Raw genomic sequence first — 21,081 nt, 5'->3', positions numbered from 1 at the left:
ATTCCGGCCCCCCGAGAGGTGAAGAGCATGTGTAGCTCTGTTGGACTTTCCAGCCTGCTCTGTAACACTCAGACTTTCAGGAGGAAAGACAGAGAAAATTTTTCTCGCAGAATAGTTCAAGATGAGATCAAAATGGTTCTGTGCAGCTTCGGGTGCAGTGCAGTAGGAAGGAGGAACCTGTGAGAGGAAAAGAACAGGCACAGAGGTGGAGGTCCTGAAACAGCCAGTGTCACAGGCAGAAGGCCTGTTCTGCTTCTACCAACCCTATAATGAGAAAAGAAGAAAGATTCAGGTAGAAGAGACGCATCACCAGGCTCCAAATCTGTATTCTTCTAGGATTGGATCTCCTTCTTAAAACAGACTTAAGCTACAACTGCTAATGACTGGTCTGTGTGCAAGTGCTTAAGTGCAGTTAAGGAGTAATCTCTAATCCTTCTTTGCCTCAGAGACACATCGACAGTCCTAGCTCTTATGCTCAAGGTCTGTTCTGTCCCTGCAGCTCCCAGCGACACAGAGCACCACAGACAGCATGATGACTCTGACACATTTTCTACTCATTTCTGTATCAGTTTATCCTCAAAGCTCTGTGCCCGTGAAACACTCCGAAAGCTCTGGGGTTAGCCCTGGGCTTTCAAAAGCCCAATCCAGAGCAAAGATTTTACCAAGTGCAGACAAAAAAAAGGAAAGCGTTTTCTAGTCAAGATCCTCTTTAGCAAGACTTTATGTCACATGGAAAAGCACCACCTCTGGGCAAAGGTTTTCCAGTAACTCAGAAGGTGAACCTGGCAGCGGGGTGAGGATTTAGAGCAAATAAGTAAAAACAGTTCTCTCTTATCGTAATTTCTTAGGTAGTAGGGCAACACATGTACCTCTCCCTGTGCTATTGCAGGAGATGCACTATAAGCATGAGATTGAACAAGCATAATTAACATTTACAGCAAGGAGGGCTCCTGTGATTTCTGAATTTTTAATATCAGTGGCTACAGAACTGGAGCCCACTTATACAGAGCTAAAGAAAATGAGACGTGGCTAAGCAAGCTCCATTATTTCCAGCTACAGCCCTGAGAAACATTGGTAATTAGTTTACAAGCATGCAGAGACAAGAGAGCTATTCATTCCCTTCAAGTTGTCTGGTGCACTGCAGTGTTTCTGCAGACTTCTAATTCTAATCCCTATCTTTGGGATGGAAAATCACCTTTTTATAAGTTTGAAAGGTGGCTCCAACTTTTAACCCAAAGGAAATAGCATTTGGAAAGCATGAACACTCCCTAGGGACTCATGTTTTCCTGATCAGTGCATCTGAGAGGATTTAAAAAAAATCCAACTAAAGGAGGCAGTTAAATCTCTGATGTCTGGGCATAATCCAGCACATCATACAGAGAGATCTGCCTTCAGGAAAATTACACTGATCTGCTTGTTTGGACTTCTTAAAAATCGAATGGTCCAGGTTCAAACTTAGTAACAAGTTGACAAGTGTCGCTGACAGAGTAGAACCCAAACCCAAAAGGTTAAACATTGTTACTCCTGACAAGTCTGTAGCACTCAACCTGGTACACCAGGCTCCCTCTAGTGCTCCCAGGCCCGCGCAGCACGGAGGGATACCCGCACTGGGAACCAGCATTAACAGACAGCTGCAGAACAGGCTGACTTTTTGGCAAGGAAACAGGTTTGAATCAGTGTTTCCCTCTTGAATTTTAAATGAAAAGCGATAGAAAAAATTATTAGCAGCTGTACAAAATGTTTTCTTTCTGAGAGTTTTAAAGATGTTTTAAAAAGCATTTCAAAATAAATTACAATTTTTAATAATAATAATAAAAAATATCCCTTGAGGCTCTCTTTCATATTTTTAAAGACACACTTGGCTGAAAAGCTTCAATGATCAAAATGTTTTGGTCACCTTATCCAACACAAAAATAGACAAAGTTGGACCCAAAAGTCACCAGGTGCACATCAATTGCAAGAAGTAGAAACTCTCTTTCCATCGTGCCAAAATGTAAGGAACCTGCCCTGCAGATGATTTTCTGAAGCACGGTAGTCACCTACTGTGAACTAATAAAAGACTCAGGGTACCCTATACCAGCAGTAGGGCTCTGGCATTTCCCATGCAGCTGAAATTCATCTTCATAGAATTGCCAGCAAGAATCATAGAATCATAGAATAGTTAGGGTTGGAAAGGACCTTAAGATCATCTAGTTCCAACCCCCCTGCTACGAACAGAGACACCACACACTAAACTATGTCGCCCAGGGCTCTGTCCAGCCTGGCCTTGAACACCTCCAGGGCTGGAGCATTCACAACTTCCTTGGGCAACCTATTCCAGTGCCTCACCACCCTCACTGTAAAGAACTTCTTCCTTATATCTAACCTAAACTTCCCCTGTTGAAGTTTAAAGCCATTAGCCCTTGTCCTACCACTACAGTCCCTAATGAAGAGTCCCTCCCCAGCATCCTTGTAGGCCCTCTTCAGATACTGGAAGGCTGCTATGAGGTCTCCACGCAGCCTTCTCTTTTCCAGGCTGAACAGCCCCAACTTTCTCAGCCTGTCTTCATACGGGAGGTGCTCCAGTCCTCTTATCATCCTCGTGGCCCTCCTCTGGACTTGCTCCAACAGCTCCATGTCCTTTTTATGTTGAGGACACTAGAACTGTACACAATACTCCAAATTGAATCAAATCCTTAAAATGAGTGAACTGTGATAAAAACCCTGTTGTTTTAATCTCTAGAACTTCCTACCCACTCCAGGGCAAATTATTTAAAATAACATCAACAAAGGTAAAGAAAGTGCTTAATTTTCTGCTGTGCTTTACTTCAGTTACCAGTCTACACTATGGAGAGAATAGAATTGGTATTGCTACAGGAGCACTGTAAGGTTAAATACAGCAAAGAGTGAGAGGGCTTCAGATACGCTGGTAGCATGGCCCTGAAAGTACTGATGAGAGATAGAAACATGTGAGTGACAGACACAGAAAGATTTAACTGTGTTTAAATACTTTTATATAACAAAGATTCAGTTTGGGAACATAACCTTAGGGCAAGACTGACCCCACTCTGCTGCTTCCAGGATTTTCTAGAACATCTACCTCATTACAGTGCTCCTGGGAGGTTGGGTGGTAACTGGCAGGCAACTGCGTTGCTTATGCATTATTTTGGGTTATTGCATATAGTTGAAAAGGAGCTGAAGTGCCTTAGTTGTAGCCTGAACTTCCCATTCATGTATTTGCACATGATTAATGAGTAGCCAAAAAGCCTCAAGGGTTTGTAGTGAAGCCTTTCTAATAGGGAAATGTATAGTAGACAAATACACATTTTGTCCTAAACCAAGCATTCATCAAAGCTGTGATTTGACTCTTATCTCAATTAAATGCCAGAGCTCCAGTACCATCCTGAGATTAGCCATCTGTAACCCATGCTCCTTTCTGCGTTCTGGCTGAGAGGGACATTGTCATTCATTTTCAGGGAACCAGCTATTTCCTTTATCACTAGCCATAATTAGCAGCTGTAGTTGGTGACCTTTGATTGGAGAGACAGTTCATCAAACCTAAGACTACAGTAGACTACTACTCATACAGGACTCAATTCAACAAAGCACATGACACATTCTGAGAGCATCAGTGTGAGTCAAAAGTTTGACCAGAACACCTACACGCATTTTTTGAGAGCAGGGCACATTGGTACTGGGAGTTCATCTATCCCACAGCATGGCTGGAAAGGCAAGGTTAAGCAGCACTGACACAGACCCCCTGTTACACAGTCTGCCCTGCAAGGGATGTGTGAACTGCAAGCAGTCCTGACAGATCTGGGAGCCTGCTATGTTCCTGGTTTAAACAATACTCTTAATAATTTGCTTTAAATATTTAAATCTTCCAACAGCAGACAGAGCCCAAAACTTAGGTCCATTGAACAGGACATTTAGCCAACCTGTCAACAGATGCCAGACATGTAAAGAAGTTGACTCGGTCTGGGATAATAAATACAATTTTGGATAGTTTCTTTTAGAGCAGTTCCTGAAGTGCAGGACTGGATTGAGACCCACAAAACATTTTGCTCAGGTCCTCAAACAGCTGATGAACAATAACACATTTCATTCAGCTTCATTACATGCTGAGCTCAAATCAGTATCTAGGGATGAAAGCAATAATTCCACCTTGTAATGTAACATAGGTGCTACAATGCAATAAAACATTATTGCAAATTGTTAGAATTTCACCTACTCAAAGCACTTTCAGGAAGAGCTTTCAGAGTTGCAGCTTCAGGGTTGAAAAGTCCTGATCTCAAAAACAAAACCCCAAAACCCTCTGAAGAGTCCAGCAGTCACGTGTAAATTTATAACTATGTGATTACTTTGTTTTTAACTAGGGACAAGCAGCCACCGGTTTCAAAGGCTTTATTGGAATTTCTACACTTTATCCACAGCATCTGGTGTATCTGTCTGTCTTTCAGTGAGAGATGGCTAAGGGGAAAGCAAAAGGGAAGAAGATCACCTTGAAAATTGCCAAAAATTCCATCCGGATAGCTCCTGACGGAGCGCGTCGTCTTGACTTAAGCAAGATGGGTATCACCACCTTCCCCAACTGCATTCTGAAACTGGCTGATGTGGAAGAACTTGACTTGAGCAGAAACATGTTAAAAAAGATTCCAAACAGCATCCAGAAGTTTGAGAAACTGCGCTGGCTGGACCTGCATAGTAATCAGCTTGAGGACTTGCCCAAGGCAATAGGTACACTTCAGAACCTCTTCTACCTGAATATATCCAACAACAAGCTGACCACCAAAAATCTCCCAGAGGAGTTGAACCTTCTCAAGAACCTGCATATTCTCAACCTTGGCTTGAACTGTCTTGACAGTATTCCCACCAGCCTTGGGGCCTTGAAGGAACTTCAGGAGATAGGTCTCTTTGACAATTCCTTGACCACCATCCCAAACAGTGTGAAAAATCTTCCCAACCTCAAAAAACTGAATGCAGACAGAAATCCTTTTCCAGATTTAATAGAGAAAGAAGAGTATGCCGACTCCATTAAACGCGTAGAAACGCTTTACTTAGTGCAAGAGAAAGACCTGTGCTCTTCCTGCCTGAAGGTGTGTCAGGGTGAGAAGGACAAGCTGAGTAAGCTAAACAGTGAGACGCCTAGCTCTTCAAAGCAGCGAAGTTTCCCTTTACTCCTTACACCCAATTCCACTGCAAGGGATAACCAAGAAGAATGGAGATTAAAAGACACACATCCTTGAAACATGCTGTGGTACTCCACAGACCATGTCCCATGAAGTCCAGCCCAAGCTAATAAAAAGCTGACCCTCCTCCCTTTTTCTGTGGCTCTCTTTCTTTAAAGGTCTATTCAGCTTTAGAAGCAGCAGATCTCTGTGGTCTCTAAAATGAAATCCAAACCAACTAAAACAGATGGATATTTGGGAAAGGGTGCATTTGGGAAAGGAAGCACTATTTCCAGCTGGTCCTGTTCCTACAATATGTTCTCCCTCTTTGGGTTTGTTTGGTGGTTTTTTGGTCTTTTGTGTATGCACATGTCTGGTGAAAGAATCTTTAAAAAAGATAGTTTTTTCTAGTAACTTCACTCGCACTCCACTGAGCCCTGAACATTAGTTCTGTCCATTTTCATAGGGTGAGACACAGTTGAACTAGTCTCAGTAAATACCAGTTAGGGGAAAAGGAATAGACCTGGAACCTTCTGCTGCTGGTGGCTGCCACCAACCCCTCAGACAATCTCAGATAGGCACTATCGCTAAAGGAACCAATTCAGCATAGGCAGCAGCTACAAATGTTATACTTGGGATTAACTAAGCAGTGCAAATACAATGTTTAGAGCTAAAAACCAGTGATGCTACTTGCCATCAAGGGGCTAGACTTTGCATAAGCAAGTTCTCTGGGATTTTGGGTGCTATACCTGGGTGCAGTAATCTCTAACTTGCATGACACAATCAGTACCACTACCTATACTCGTCACGTTTCATCTGCCTCTGATTCTCCCTCCAAGGAATGTACAGAAGGGAGGATGAGTAGGGAAAAGTGCTCTTTTTAAGGGTCCTGGGTGTATCACTTAAGCAATGTCTAGGAGAAGAAAAGTTACCCTCTTCCATGAAGCAAGAGGCAGCTGGTGAAATGATGAAATTGGGTCCAGTGTCCCCACAGTACCTTTTTTTCACATGTGCACATGCACAAGTACACCTAAGCACATGCATTCACTTCCTCAAATCACATCCCTAGGGCAGAGAGTGCTGACAGCCTGCAAATAGCAATATACAGGTACAAGCAATGAGCAGATTATAAAAGCAGTCAAGCATGACATGAGAAGAGGTGCTGGCTGTGGCTGCAGTAACATATGGTAACAGCAAACATTTAAGTATATTTAAATGAAGAATAAAGTGCCAGGGGCAAAGTACTTGGTTGTCCAGTAACAGGCGATTATTGTTTTTAAATGGCTACAGTAGATTCTGTGAGTCAGAACTGGGTATTATCCCTATGAACTAGGTGGAAAAAAATATATGTCATTTCCCAGAAATATTATCACCTCAATGTCATATGATACATCAAACTATCAATTTCTTTTTTCCATGGATCAGCTGTACCCTTATTAATAGTATGTCTGGGCAAAGAACTTTATTTGGCCTGCCTCCCTGTTTCCTGATCCAGAAAAAGCTGGGATGCTGTGGAAACATGGCCATTGCCCCCTAGATGAGGAAGCAGCCCCTTGTGCTGCTCTTTAATATTTCTAACTCAGAAGAGGCTCCAGAATTCAAGCAAGGGAAAAGTAAACTCACCAAGTCCTCAGTCCTTCAGTTCCCAGACTGGAGCTTGATAAAGGGAAGCATGCCCACTGGGATAATTTTCTCTAACTTTCCACTTAAGAGCAGCTTAGGCAGTGGCAGTGTCTATTTTATTTTAGCTCATGCTCTAATAGGGCCCTGCCAAAGCTATGCCAAAGGCAGCTTACATTCTCAGATATGCTAAAAGTGCATAAGGTCCTCTCTCAGCCAGTGGAGTAAAACTGAAGGCAGAGCCTTATGGAATTCAGGACAGGCTACTTTAAGCCTAGACATACAGCCTGCTTCAATCTCTGAGACATACATGAGTCAAGTGTCTCACAATAATCACGAGCCCCGCTAAAGACCAAAGTTCCTGCAGCCATAGTAGATCTTATCTGAAGATACTCCCACCTGTTGAGCATCCAGCAAGCACAGGGAAAGGAAATCCTGGGGAGAGTTATTGATTACTCCACATTGAACATCTCCATAGAATCAACCATCACCTCTGGCATAGGTAAGGCTCTAGCCAGAGGTGGTTGCACACTGCACTGATGATACTGTTCGTAAGCTGGTGGCTGGTACTGAAGGGTGAAAATGTTCACTTACCAGATCGGTAATGATCTGCAACAGGTAGAGTGAAAATTAAAAAGAATAGTACAGCTGACAGGCCACAACAGCTCATAGTGGCAACCTGCCCCTAAGATCTCAACAGATTCTGGCCTTCAAGTGATCACTTCAGAGGACACCAATTAGTCACTGAGGGTTGTGTTCCTCAGATACCCAAACTGAGAAAAGTTACAGGTATGCAGGTAACTCAAGGTCAGCATGGAACATACTCTCAATCATGTCCCACCAGGAGAAAACTTTTTTTCCCTGCAGTGGTAAATCTGAGGGACAATGAGTTGGAATCTCCACTGCACAGTTACTATAACATGCCGAAACATCCATATGTACATCTATTGCTGTCTGCCCTAACCACACAATAAGGAGGCCATTACGCCGAAGGGTTATGGATTAGCTCTAACCTCAACACACTGTCTGTCTCTTTCCCACACTAGCCATCCGTGTAGAGTTTACTAATGAATCATATTAAGGAGGTAATAATTTTCAATCAACTATGCACAGTCAGCTACTCAACATGTTGTTCATGTTTTCATTCTGTGGAGGCTGCACTTCAGAATACTTTTCAGAGTTCTAGGGATACCTTTGAGTCTTTAAAATAGGGGCACAAAGAGGTAAGTTTCTAGATGCTTTTTTTGAGGTTTAACTTATTCTCACTTATTTTATAATTGCACTTATCTATAGTTATCCAACGTTTCCTATGTTTTACCTTATATTCAGGGACTCTTCTGTTATCCCCTTTGACTTCAAAGCAGGTTGGAAAGAGCAAAATCTACAGAAGACATGAAAGGTCACATTATAACAATGTAAATGGTTATCTGTATACATTACATTCGTATATGTAATCTCTACCATGTCCTGATAGCAACTTTCTTTCTGAAAAGCATTTCACTCTAACTTAGGACAGAGCTGCAAGTCAACACAGAAAAAGCAATAATCTATTAATCTAATAAACTGTTCAGAGATTTCAGGAGCACAAGGAACTTCAGTGATTATTTAGAAACTAACAGTACCCAATCCTCAGTCCAGGATGCAGAATTTACCAGAGGAAGTACTACATACTGAAGTATTTTTTCCTCTGTAAAGGACAGTGAAAGTAAACCTGATGTAACTGCCAGCACTGCAGTAGGGAAAAAAAAAGCGCGAGAAAACAAAGTGTAAATTATTCACTTCATAGTCTTACATTAAAGTTCCATCAAACAAAACAAGCACATGAAGAATTCCTTTTAAACAAAAATTCCACTGCTGAAAGTTAACTCCAAACCAAAACCAAAATCAGAGCCAGAGAGAAAACCAACACCTTATTCCTAAAGAATCTAATGAAACTTCGTATGTTAAAGAAAGCAAAAAACCCCCTTCTTTCATCCAGCACTGTGAAGTGAGATGGAGGTGGCTCTTATCTCAGTGAGAAGCAGCATCACATCTATAATTGCAATGTCTTAGGATGAGACATACAACACACCCCTGGGTGCTAGAAGAGTCCTACATATGCATTAGCTCCCTATTAAATCAATGGCTATATAATCCTCTGAAGAACTTACAGGTCAGCAAAAGAAAGATTTCATAGCTTTGCTTAAGTATAACTCATTAAATACCAAGGAGCTGCAATTGAAGAAAAAGCCCCTGGGGCAGAACAAGACAAACATCTTAAGCCAGGATAAATGATTACCTCTTAAATATCTTATTTCGGTCACTGTCATGGAAGACGAGAAATCTGGAATAACCATTTTTGAAGAATATTTCCAAGGCTATCTCCTGGAAAGGCAAATTTACAGTGTGAAGAGCTGCAGACCAAACTTATTGCTGCAAAGAGTCTGTCATGGCCTGACCAATTCTTCAGGGCTTTAAAAATGAAAAAAAAAAGGTCTTGACTTTGTATCAAGTGTGAAGAAATATAGCAAAATATGCCTAATATCCCAAATTTCTCCAAATGTAAGAATGGTCCTACTGCTTTGACTAGGAATTCAAATGCTTTGAAGAAAAAACAAACTCCAGATATTGGCTCCATCATCTGCCTCTTTCTGCTGCTTCTGAAGCATTTTTCTTGAAATCTCAGTGTGACTAACAAGACGCTAGTAGCATTAATTTATAATTAGGTGATAGAGATAACATGAAAAAGGAATACTAAATAAGAGCTTCTTTGAGAAAGCAACCACACTGCTTTCTAAAGGAAGAGCAAACTCAAGAGAAATGCCAAAATAGTTTCTCCTGGCTAGAAGCAGCAGAGCAGGTATGGGAGTTTCTCTCTGAAGCTTTAAATAAACAAAGTCAAAAATTTTGTCCCTTTTTTTCCACATTTCCACACATTGCTATACTGGGCATTTGCATAGAATCCTATTATTTTCTCTGTGAGTGGTCCTTTTCTCTCCAAAGTCAGTCAAGTAAAACCCAGACATGAGTTTCAGACCAAATGTAGCAGGCACAATACAAACCTAGAAAAACACCACAATGGCAACTGGCCCATACATGATTCACAAATGAAGTAGAATGCAGAAAGGTAATATGAGAGCAGCTACGACAATAAACAGCTTACTCCACTTTCTCTGAAGCTCAGCTTTCCAGACCAAGCCTGCTCAAGTGTCACCATTACAGAACTGGGCCATGTAGTTTCACAGTGCTTTGCTCTGAGTTGGGTTATATGCATGAACAGGAGATCAGCTCTCTGAGGCACAGCAGCTGCCCAAACAGCTGATCCACCTGCCCTGGTGGGAAATCACAAGAAATCAGTTTTCTTCTTTTACTGCAATAATTTTTTCAAAGCAATTTGTGGCATGGAGTCCTGGTACAAGAATTTGAGAGCCTGATACAGATACCTGTGTTTTCAGTTCATTAATTGAAGCAAAACGAAACACAACAACAAAATCAAAATAAACACTGCAATTATCAAAATAATTCCACTGCCAACTTTGGTGCTATTCACAAACCCAGAAAAGGTTACAGTTCTGCTCTTCAGGTTGCTCAGCAGTGATGTAAGAAAATAAGCTTCATGCAGTTACTCAGAACAAGACTTAACATTCCTATACATGCTTAGAGAATGACCTAATCACTGAAATATGTTATATCCTGAATCAAGTCTCACCTACTAAAATTGTCCATTTTGTGTAAATAATTAAATATAAAATAAAATGGGGCTGAGTCATGGGTAAGGGCCATACTTATCAGCCCTTTTCCAAAACCCAAATGTCACATTTTCCAAATGACTTCTTATTTGTGTTGAATTTCAACCTTCCAAAAACGGATTCAAACTAACAGGTAACTAATTATGGCTGCTTCAAATCTCCACATTTTTTGTCAGATAAAATCTGTGAATTACTCTTTAGACTGTACCAAAACCCTCTAGAGCAACTACAGGCTCTTGTGCCTCTGCTCCAACTTATGATTCATTTATTGACTCACTTACACAACTTGAAAGTTATTCCAAGAGGCCTAGAGTAAGTAAGTTACACATACCTATAAATCCACTGATGTCCAAAATTACTGAAGTCTGCAGGAGCTGAGTGTTACTGAAAGTTAGACACTAACTGGAAGCTTCCATTAAACACAGGAAATCGACTTTGTCTTATTCTCAAAAACATGGAGATAAACTGTGAAGAACATTGTTAGCCTAACAACTAATAAGCCAACCACTCCAGTGAGGGTGCTTAAACACCCTGGTGAATACAGGAAGGAGTTTGTATTACCAAAGGCTAATGAAGCAATGATGGGAGCAAAAGCATTTTGGGACTCAAGCAAAGAAACCTCAGCAGTCTTAGAAAAAATCATGCAAGTAGTTTTCAGCCACAAGTCGTTACTGCTGCTGCAGCTTTCCCTCAGATGACTGAGGCATCAGTTCCATTAGTGTTTCTTACCTGCAGAAGAAAGCGCATCAAATGAATCTCTTTTATATCATGATATGAATAACGAGAACACGTCTGGTCTCCCACAGCATGATCTTTATGACATAAGTTGAAAATAAATGGATCACTGATGCTGGAAGTGAAAAATATAAAGAAAAAAAAATAATTTGAAACAAAAAAAGATTAGGAGAACCTTCATGAACTTCCAAATCATCCCTAAAAATGAATAAAATTACTAAGATAGCAAGATCAACTGGGGCATACATGAATTGAAAACAAAGCTAAATACTGAAGGCAGATTTTGTACTAGTTCACAAAATGAAATAAAGAGCCTGTGGAGTCTAAGGGTAGGTTTGGAATTATTTTAGTGCATGCAAATAGGCAGACAGCAATGTTTTGCACGCACTGAAGTTTGAGAAGCAGCAGGGGAAGGAACTGGGTAGGAGAACCTGAAAACCTCGGTGAAGAACAACCATTATATGGATGCACAGCTATTATAAATAGCAATTAATTGGATCTAATAATTAAGCAGTTAATTCATTATTACTTTAGTTGTGTATATGTGCTGCTGTTGCTGTGTTCAGCCTAGCCCATAGCAAATCCCTCAGAAAAACAACCTAAGCTTTTATCGGATCCAGTTCAATTGATCCTTAAGTCACCTGATCAGATCGACTGATATTGGACTTCATAAGAATTAGATGTAGAGCAGACAGTCAGGGAGCAAAAACACTGAGTTATTCGCTGTCTCACTAGGCTTTGCACATGAGCACACAGTATGTGCAAAGAGCTAAGTCTAACAGACTCATTTTCATTATTGATCAGTTTCAATAAATCATGAGGCAAAGATGATAGTAGTGTGCCAAATATTAATCATAATTCTGTCTTGGAGAAACAAACAAAAATCTTATGAGACAATGGAGCTAAAGGCTCCTGTAATGACTGTTCCATATGAATAAAAGCCAATCAGAAAGAGACATTAACAACACTAAAAGAATTGAAAAACAGCAATGTATGTGTTAGACTGCCCACCATCTCCATCTGTTGGAGATGAGAGTTCACAAAGCTGGTGAACAAGCACCTGTGTTAGTTATGTTAAACAATTCTGTGAACAGATGGAAAGGATGGCAAACTTCTTGTTGTGCTAATATCCCTCTTGAAATTCCCTCAAAGTCTGTGCAAATTCTATGTATCCATGTGCCTCTACTGAAGTTTAACAAGCAGATCCCTGAGAGGAAAGAATGACTCACCTGGACAAGCAGTGACGTGTGCAGTACACTTCCTCTAGAGGGGATAACACAAAGCACTCGCAGATGTAAAAGTGCTCTTTGCCAAAGAGCAGCACTCCTTCCAATGCTCTATGCCCCTGCACAACTGCCACAGAGCACTTGAATGTGACCTAGTATGGAAGCAAGTATAATGAAGGCAGGGGTGGGTAACACAGGAGACAGGGACAGCAGGGAGCAAGACTCATTGGTGCAGAAGGACATACATATGTACTAAACCAGCTGTCATCTTGATTGGGAGGTCTATAGGAATGCAGCCACAAAATCACCATATGACTGACAGTGCATGCCTCTGTGTTACTAGTAGTAGGAGGGCCTGATGCTCTTTCCCCCCAGTAAATCTTTTTCTTCCCCACCTCTCTCTGGCTATATTTAGCAACATCACTACAGAATATGAAAAGCTTGCAAATGTTGCAGGAGTTAGCATTGCAAAACTTTGTTAGACAGCAAATATGGACAGTTATATAGGCAGGGGGTTGAAGCACTGAGGAAACAAGTGACTTACACAGCATCATACAGAAAAACAGTGGCATATAATAAATAAATGTATATTTAGAATACAGAGAAAAGGCAAATACTTTTATTCAGATCCTAGTGAAATCTATACTTGAAAAAACCCTGCAAAGGGATCCCAAGGAGCAACAAACAAGGAAAAAATCTAATATATCTTCTAAATATCTAACTCATCATGGCCAGATGAATCAGCATAGGATGGATTGAAATGTCAGTAACAGAAAACTCCTTGCATTGGAACTTTTCCTTCCTATGTTATACAGAAGGCCAATCAAAATATATGAATCTATGATTCTAGTTGTCTTAAAGCATTCTAGAATAGTTTAAAAACCTCTCTTGACTGTGCCCAGTTTGGAACAGAACTTCCAACCAGTATCTCCTACATTCACAGGGAAGGAGGCAGGAGCTAACCATCAGCCTATTAGCCTATCTCAGATGAAGCACCCTCTATTTGCAAAAATCCTTTCAAATATTCATACTACAACAAAACACTAATGCTCCCAATATCTTAAAACATAAATACTACCTTATGTACTAAGAAAACTTCTCACTGCTGAGCTCCGCCTGTAAATCAACACAATCCTGAACTATATACAATCCAGAAACAAGTGTAGAATTTTGCATCCTGAGTCCATCTGAAACTGCCAGGACCAAAGGGCTGCACAGAGAGGTATTAGATCTGAGAGGTATTTACATAACAGGAGAAGTCTGCTGGTTCAGAAATCTAGTGCAATGCTCTTGAGAGAACTGATTGACAAGTATGAGAAGTATCACAAGGTCTGATTTTTCTCTTAAGTACTCAGTGATCTCAGCTCTACTAAACTTCATAAGAACAAGGGTTCTGCATTATTTTTTTGCATGCAAATATGACCCAAAATAGCATTGGTTCTACTACATCATGTAAAGTCTACACGATGATGCATATCATAAGTATGGTTCTCCTTCGCTTTTTGCCTTTGTTGCTACCTCACTAGTTCTGGAACCAAGTCTACAACCTTCCTTGCCTCCATCCCAAAATATACATAGGCTAATTCATGACAGCTGAAACAAGCCTGCACTGCTACACAAGCTTTCAGTCTTGGATGCCAGCACAACACAAATTATAAATTAATAAATCATTGAAATAAAATCTTGTTTCTGCATTTAATTTGTTTTACTGGAAAGCAATTATTTTACCAGCAAAATGGGGGGCTTAATTTTTAAATTGCTTCATGGGCACAGAGGGTTGTTTTTATTCTGGATTTACAAAAAAGCAAACAACCATGGAAGATTTCTGAGAGTAATCTTTGCTGAAAATTCTTTCAATCTCTTTGTCTTTCCCCTCTAAATTAATTCTAAGAGGAAGCTGGCATTTTTCCATCACCTCTCCTGCAGATCCCAAAGGAATGCCTGTCTCTGTAGACAGAAGTCTCTGAACTGAAGTGCCTCTGTATGTGTGTGCTATTACGTGGTTAGAGGCATGTATGCTTGTGCTGAGAGTACTGGGGAATTCTGCTCACATTAGCAAACCACAGGGTTTCCTGAAATAATTAAATAGCAGAAAGATCTCTTCTTCCCAGAAGGAAGGTAACTGAATATTGAAACATCAGGCAGTTGTGTAAAATAGCTCAATGGACACAAAGCTGAAATCCAGACCTCTAAGAAATCCACTTCAGCAAATCCAGCCCCTGCGCCAGAGATGACGTGTGTGGTTTTGGGAGGCACATGGATTCTGAAGGGGGTCTACTTATGATTACTAATATGGTCTGGCACTAACCACTTTGTTACTCCACCTAAGGCAGGAGCAGGACACTTTAGCAGGCCTTGAGGGAGAGAGAGCAAGTACTTCTCTTTCTTAAACCTTAAAACTCTAAGCCCCAGTACATTGTCTTCTGTACTATTCAACCAGTAACAGCCATCAGTGCCAAATCCGTTTCTTCAATTTTATGTTATCACCCCCAATAGAATTAAATACATCTGCACTGTTAAAAATACTAGGGCCCTTGGGCTGAGTCAGTTGTTCTCATTTGGAGAACAGGGCTCATTTTATTCCAGGTGAGTAATAAAGATCTAACAAAGAGGTGTACTACAGAACCCCTATCACAACAGTCTTGTACCTAGTCTTGCATTGAAACACCAAGCAGCCTGAAATTACCACAGATTAAATAAAAACTTCCCTTTTCTGTCTAAACAGAACAAAATCCAGTTCACCAGCCACTAGAATCATTAATCAATGAAGCAAACATGACATAAAATAATTGAATAATTACCTTCTAAGGTATTGCCCAAAGCCCTGCATCTCTTGATTGCTCTGTTCATTCAGATGTAAGAGGGAATTAAAGGCGTGGGGATTTTTTTTTTCTTTCATTCTTGTTTCTCAGAAGACTGTTTGTAAATGTTCCAGTTGCATTTAAGCAAATAGCAATAAAAGCATATCTCCTCTGGAGTTAAAGAGCCAGATTTCCGAAGGAATTACATGATGCAAACAGTCTTCACAGTTTTCAAAAACCCTGATGGAGGTTATCATTAGCCATCTATTCCTGCAGACTCTAGAGTGTTAACACGGCCCCTCCAGGGAAAAATACAGTGCAAGGAAATTAAAATCACAAAACCATTTTGAAGCTGGAACACATTTACCCATCCCACACAAATCTTCTGAGCAGAGCATTTTTACAGAATAAGGACAAAAGAATGGCTACTCCATGTCAGTTCAGAGGTCCATCTAAATAACTATCCTGCACCTTAGTAACAGAAGCTTATGGAAAGAGTATAAGAAATGCACTAGGTATAGAGTGATTCTTGATCTTGATATACTTTCTCAACAAGCAGTGGCGTCGAGGACTTCCTAAAGCCCCTTCCTCCTCCTCCTCATTGTCACATCTTATGTTTTCGTGTAAACACTCACAGCTGTCTCTAATCACTTGCTCAGCAAAAGCTACCATAACTTTGCATGATACACATAAAAGCAACACATTCAGATACCATTGTATCAGGAATCACGGAGATGAAACCTGTAGTTATATACTCTCTCTGACCTTTCTGTTGTGTATTGAGGGATCCCAGGGTGCACCAGCTACAAAGAATCTGTCAGTAAGGTAGGGTCAATGTTATTCAGGGCCACGAAATTTAAAATGATTACGAGTAGATGAAAGCAAACACATTGCTTTCACATCTTTTGCTAGGGAAGCAGGTATGTGTTATTATGGCAAGAGCAATACAGGTCTGCCTCCTCTCTGTGCTACTCACAAGACCTTTCCTGCAACGATTGTTGGTTTGGTTGCTGTTTAAGTCTCATCTTACTTTGAAACCATCACACACAAGTCTCATAAATCATAACTTAAGCATATATGACAGGTTGCTTCACTCTTACCAGCTGCTCAGTGATCAAAGGAAACTAAATCCTCTTGACCTAGTCTTTAGTGCTGGGGGCTCTAGGCTCAAGTTTTGTTGCATCTAAACTGTTGCAAACATGAGATCAAATTTCTTCTGCTCATTCTTGAGTGAAGCCATTTGCAATCACTAGAAAGCAATCCTTCCAGTCACAACTTTGCTTTAGAAGACCCAGGACACATCCTTTTTATTGCAGATAGCCTCCACTCATCCTCCCTCCCTTACTTCACTGGAGCAAAAACTTCAGTGAGAGGTGTTTCTTCTGTGTGCACTTCTCAGGTTTTAGCAACTTCCCAAATGTTGCAAAGAAAGAATATCACATATCTGGGAGAAAGAAGGTGGCAGAAAGTGCTTCTTGTCTTGTACATGGTTGTAGGCACTGGGACTGCTCTTTGTGCTTGTTTTCTGTAATGAAAGCCGACATCTGTCCCAGCCCATCACCAGCCTGAGAGGCTGGCACCCCTCCGCTGATGATAGCATCTGGAAAACGGTTTCAATCACATTGTGCTCATACCTCTTGCACACCAAGACATCTCTGTCTCACTGCAGGCTCCTCTCAAAAAGAAAATGCTGCCAAAAACTAATATGAGCCTTTAAATTTCCCTTTAGTTCAGTTCACACAAGTTCATGCCCTTCCCACTTCTCCTATGACTCTCTACGGAAGAACCTCAGCAAAGTCTGCCTGTTCTTTTCCTTGCTGCATCATTCTACAGAAAGTAAGTGTTAGGGGATCAGCTGTGCTTGCTTGAGGTGGCAGTCAGGGCCTCCAGTTTTTGGAGCTCTGTAGAAATCCAGGGAGCAGCTACAGCCTTACAATTGAAAGATATTTTTCATTAAGGAAAACACTTAAAAAACCCAACGAAACAACCCTCCCCCCCAAAAGAAACCAAACACAAAAAACAACAAACAAAACAAAAACAAACAACCCACAAAAAAAAAAGAAAACAACAACACTACCCCAAACAAAAAAACAAACAAACCAACCAAACCAATCCAGAAGCAGATATGAAGGGAGAATACTAGGAGGTATATCCATGGAGCACAAAGTAGTATGGTGAAGGAGCATATCCAGAAGAGCAGAGATCTGGCTAAAGATGCTCTGGGGTTTTTTTTAGTGACACTTACACCATGAGTCAAACCCTGTCCTTTGCACCTAACAAAGTTATTCACTGAGCTGCGGTAGGGGTGGAGGAGCACAGACTGGGGAAAGGGCTCCCAGCAGCCTCTCCACTGCAGCAGGAACCCAGATATGGCAAGTCAGAGGAGTAATCACCTGCCTCACTATGTGTCCTTCTTCAGACACTCCCATCTGAACACAGGCAGAGTTTCACACTGAAAACCCTCACTACTGCTTAGCACACCTTCCTGCAGTAGACTAGCCATCACAACCTCTGCTCCTGCAGCAGGGAGGGAAGAGGAGAAACTCAGACGCAGAAAAGGGAAATGGATTGACAAGGACCTGGCTTCCAAGTCCTTTGCTTTGACCATATAGCTAGGCTCTGTTCCCGCTGCACGTCAGCATGTGTAAAGTTCTTTACTGCTGCATCCTCATACTGGGATAAGGTGTAAGAGTGCTCCTGTGAAAACAGCGTGCTTTGGTGTTCCGCTTTTCGCTTCCTGAGAAGCGCAGAGGGTGTGCTGACACTCCTAAAAACACTGGCTCCACCAAGTGGATGCAGACCCGCTACATCATTCTGCCAGTCCTAAATGCTGAACTTGACAGCTGCTCCCTCTTTCAATTAAGCCTGTTCTTTAATCAGCTCCTTTCTCCCAGTCATGGAGCCTACTCCCTCTGATTTATGCTAGTCCCTTCTATTATTGCTCCTGGCATCTCCTGTGATCTCTCCAGCCCCTCTTTCAAGGAAAGGCATTGTGCCCAGATTTCTGCTGGGCCATGCCCTTTTGTTAACTTCAGATTCATTACCCCAGCTGCTTGGATTTCTTAGTCTCGAATGACTTGCTGGCAAACAGAGATTTACTTTTTTCCAAAATTCAGAATTTCTACACCAAAACCATTCCCCAAGCCTTCCAACGCTTTCTTCATCTATTACATGTTAACCACATAATAACAACCTGGCAGGACTTTTTTAGGGTTGTAAAGACCAGGGAGACAAACTTGCAGTCAGGGGCTCAGATTGCAGATACAGGAATCCAATCTCCCTGTCTCTGCTGGTAAGCTAGGGTTATTTAAAAAGTTGGCTCTGGCTTTTGGTTGGCATGTTGATACATGAGGCCAAGCCGGGATCCTATTTGCATTTTTGCTGCAAAATTCAGCAGCAATACACGTTGTGTAACATCATCCACAATGCATATAACCTCTCTTTTCAGGCTTCAGGTGTGCGCAGTCTCAGTAGACTAAAGATACTTGCAAAATGTAATCCTCACCTGTACAACTTCAATGAAGTCTCATCAAAAAGTATAACCAAGCAGCCAGAGTATGACAGTTTAGTAACTTCTGAGGGGGCAGCCCTAACAGAAACACCTGTAAATCTGTACTTGCAGTCTGATTCATTTGTCTACTGAATTACACACATTAATTTGTGTGCAGGAATAAAACCACCTTCTTGTGCTTTGGGCATAATACCACAGATACCACCTTAGTGTAACTACAGCACCAATGCCAAACATTCAGCAATGTCATGACTCGATTCCCAGCTTTGAGTTCAAAGTCACATTTGTCCCAGGCACACCATGAAGAGTCCTCTTGCCCAGCTTTCACAAGTGTTCCCTGCTGGGGCCATCTGTAAGGGAGGAGGTGAAGCAATAGAATATCTCACCTACCAGCCCACCATTATCCTCTAGTTTGCAAGCAACTGCCCTGAGCCTCCATCCCTGCCATTGGTCTGCTATTCTTGGAAGGTCTGATAGATGCTTCCATTTTCAAGCTTTGGAAATGACACACAAAATTTAGAAAAAAACATTATTATGATTGCAAAATCATACCCCTGGATGTCAGCCTGAATTCAGCCCCTTTGTATACACATTATGTTGCTATGTAACCACAGGATTAATTACTATCTTTTCATAGAGTCTGCTCAGGAGGGACATATTCTAGTGATATATTAACACTGTGTAAGGAAAATGACTGGAGTCTATAGCATTCCTGCTAGCTGCAGAACACAGAAGCTACAGTTACCCATATTACAAGGATACCATCTGGAAGAGACAGACTTATGGTCAATACAACTAAACACTACTTTGAAGGTATGGATTTGGATATACACACCTTCCACTCTTTGTACTGGTAAAGCAGAATGGACAGTCTTACAATAAAATCAGCAAGTGATTATGTCATTAAGTACTGCAATTGCACAGACCTGGCATTAATATATTGATTTCTGCCATAGTCTAAATTCAGAATGTTTGACTCTGAAATCTGGGAAATGCATTCCTCTATGGGTAGACATTGCTTTTAAAAAGGGACAAAAAAAGAGGACACATTTAAAGGCCTCTTTTGTATGGTCTGAGTTACGTTCAAGCATGCAGAGCATGAGTGCTCCCTCATATGGTTAGTCCCCACTCTCTCAGTGACTAACCACTCAGTAGCATCCTTTAGCCTATATTCAAACTATATCCATTTGCTTTCTCCTTTATAGTCTCTTTACCTTGCTGTCCACGTGGTAAATTTATATTGTTTGAATACTTACATTTATTTTCAGAGGAATACCTAGAAACGTTTTCTGTGTTATTTTTCAAGTAAGATAAAACAAAAGATTAAATGACATTAGCATAAGAACACCTGCACCCATATTCTTCAGACTTAACTTGCTGAGAAGCAGACTCTGAACCAAGTCTCAATAGCATCTGTTCTGCTGCTTCTGCAAAAAGCCATCTCATGTATTTGAATATGTACAAAGGTGTCCGTGTAATAGCAATGCAAAAATATAGTACTGGATGACATTATAGAACAACTATCACTTTCCAGACAAGAGCTATCCCTGTGTTCCAGAAATCAATCTAGTATCTGCCAAAGCATTGCAATGACTTTCCCGTGCAGTGTAGTAGGTAAGATAACCGGTTCCAGTTGCCTGCTTAAAGTGCAAACAGCTCACGAGGCAGCTATTTACGAAGCAGGACTGCAGAGCACTAAGTGAGTGCAGGACAGCTAATGTCACCCCCTACTGCCTTTTTTAATACTTCTGTCAGTTCAGCTACATGGCAACTGCTGCTGGAAAAAACATGCCTGGTGTTTCTGACAGCTTCCTGCAGAGTTACATGGAGAAGAGACAGACAGCCTGAAGGCTCAAAATGAGATCAGCGCACAGAAAACATGCCTCACATTTTCATGCCTGTCTCCTTCTGCTGGAGAGAAGAGGGTGAGGGGAAAAAAAGGAGGAGGGGCAGGGAAATTAATTATGTTGTATAGACAGACAGTGTACCAACAGCTCTAATAGCATGATGAAGCCTTCATGTTAGAGAACATGAATGTGACCCCTGGCCACCAGAAAAGCACCAAGAAAATTTGGCAATGGTATTGAGACATAAAAATAAAATAATTATTTCTATATGTACAACTATCACAGCACTATGATGGCTGAGTCTAAATACTCCATGTCTGACCCTTGGCTTCCATTATGGCATGCTAACTCTTGGGCCAACAGGGGAATGATGCCACTGGATGAAACAGATACACTGCAAAAAATCAGATCTTTCCAGTACTCATGGGGGAGCAGAGAAGAAAAAGGCATGTGAAGTGAGGAAGAA

The 21,081-nt window shown here is 41.2% G+C and overlaps 2 protein-coding genes across 2 annotated transcripts in view; one reads left to right on the top strand and one right to left on the bottom strand.

Moving 5' to 3' along the window:
* The window catches only part of WDFY4 (WDFY family member 4), a gene marked incomplete at its 5' end in the record, with an annotated part of 101,992 nt that overhangs the window by 35,365 nt on the left and 45,546 nt on the right, over positions 1-21,081 (bottom strand). The window contains 4 exons of the mRNA XM_010024707.1: positions 8,086-8,148; positions 9,046-9,131; positions 11,225-11,345; positions 12,460-12,608. Of these exons, the coding sequence (XP_010023009.1) occupies positions 8,086-8,148; positions 9,046-9,131; positions 11,225-11,345; positions 12,460-12,608 (419 nt within the window). The remainder of the gene's footprint in view (positions 1-8,085; positions 8,149-9,045; positions 9,132-11,224; positions 11,346-12,459; positions 12,609-21,081) is intronic.
* On the top strand, positions 4,446-5,225 carry LRRC18 (leucine rich repeat containing 18). Its single transcript, XM_010024706.1, has one exon. The coding sequence runs from the start codon at positions 4,446-4,448 to the stop codon at positions 5,223-5,225; it is 780 nt and encodes a 259-aa protein (XP_010023008.1).

The sequence above is a fragment of the Nestor notabilis genome, unplaced genomic scaffold (genome assembly GCF_000696875.1).
Source record: "Nestor notabilis isolate BGI_N333 unplaced genomic scaffold, ASM69687v1 scaffold1422, whole genome shotgun sequence".
NCBI classification, from domain to species: domain Eukaryota; kingdom Metazoa; phylum Chordata; class Aves; order Psittaciformes; family Psittacidae; genus Nestor; species Nestor notabilis.
This window is presented reverse-complemented; position numbering and strand designations above follow the sequence as displayed.

What these genes read in the sequence shown, in the direction of transcription:
- LRRC18 (XM_010024706.1), top strand. Translation starts at nt 4,446, where the DNA reads ATGGCTAAGGGGAAAGCAAAAGGGAAGAAGATCACCTTGAAAATTGCC.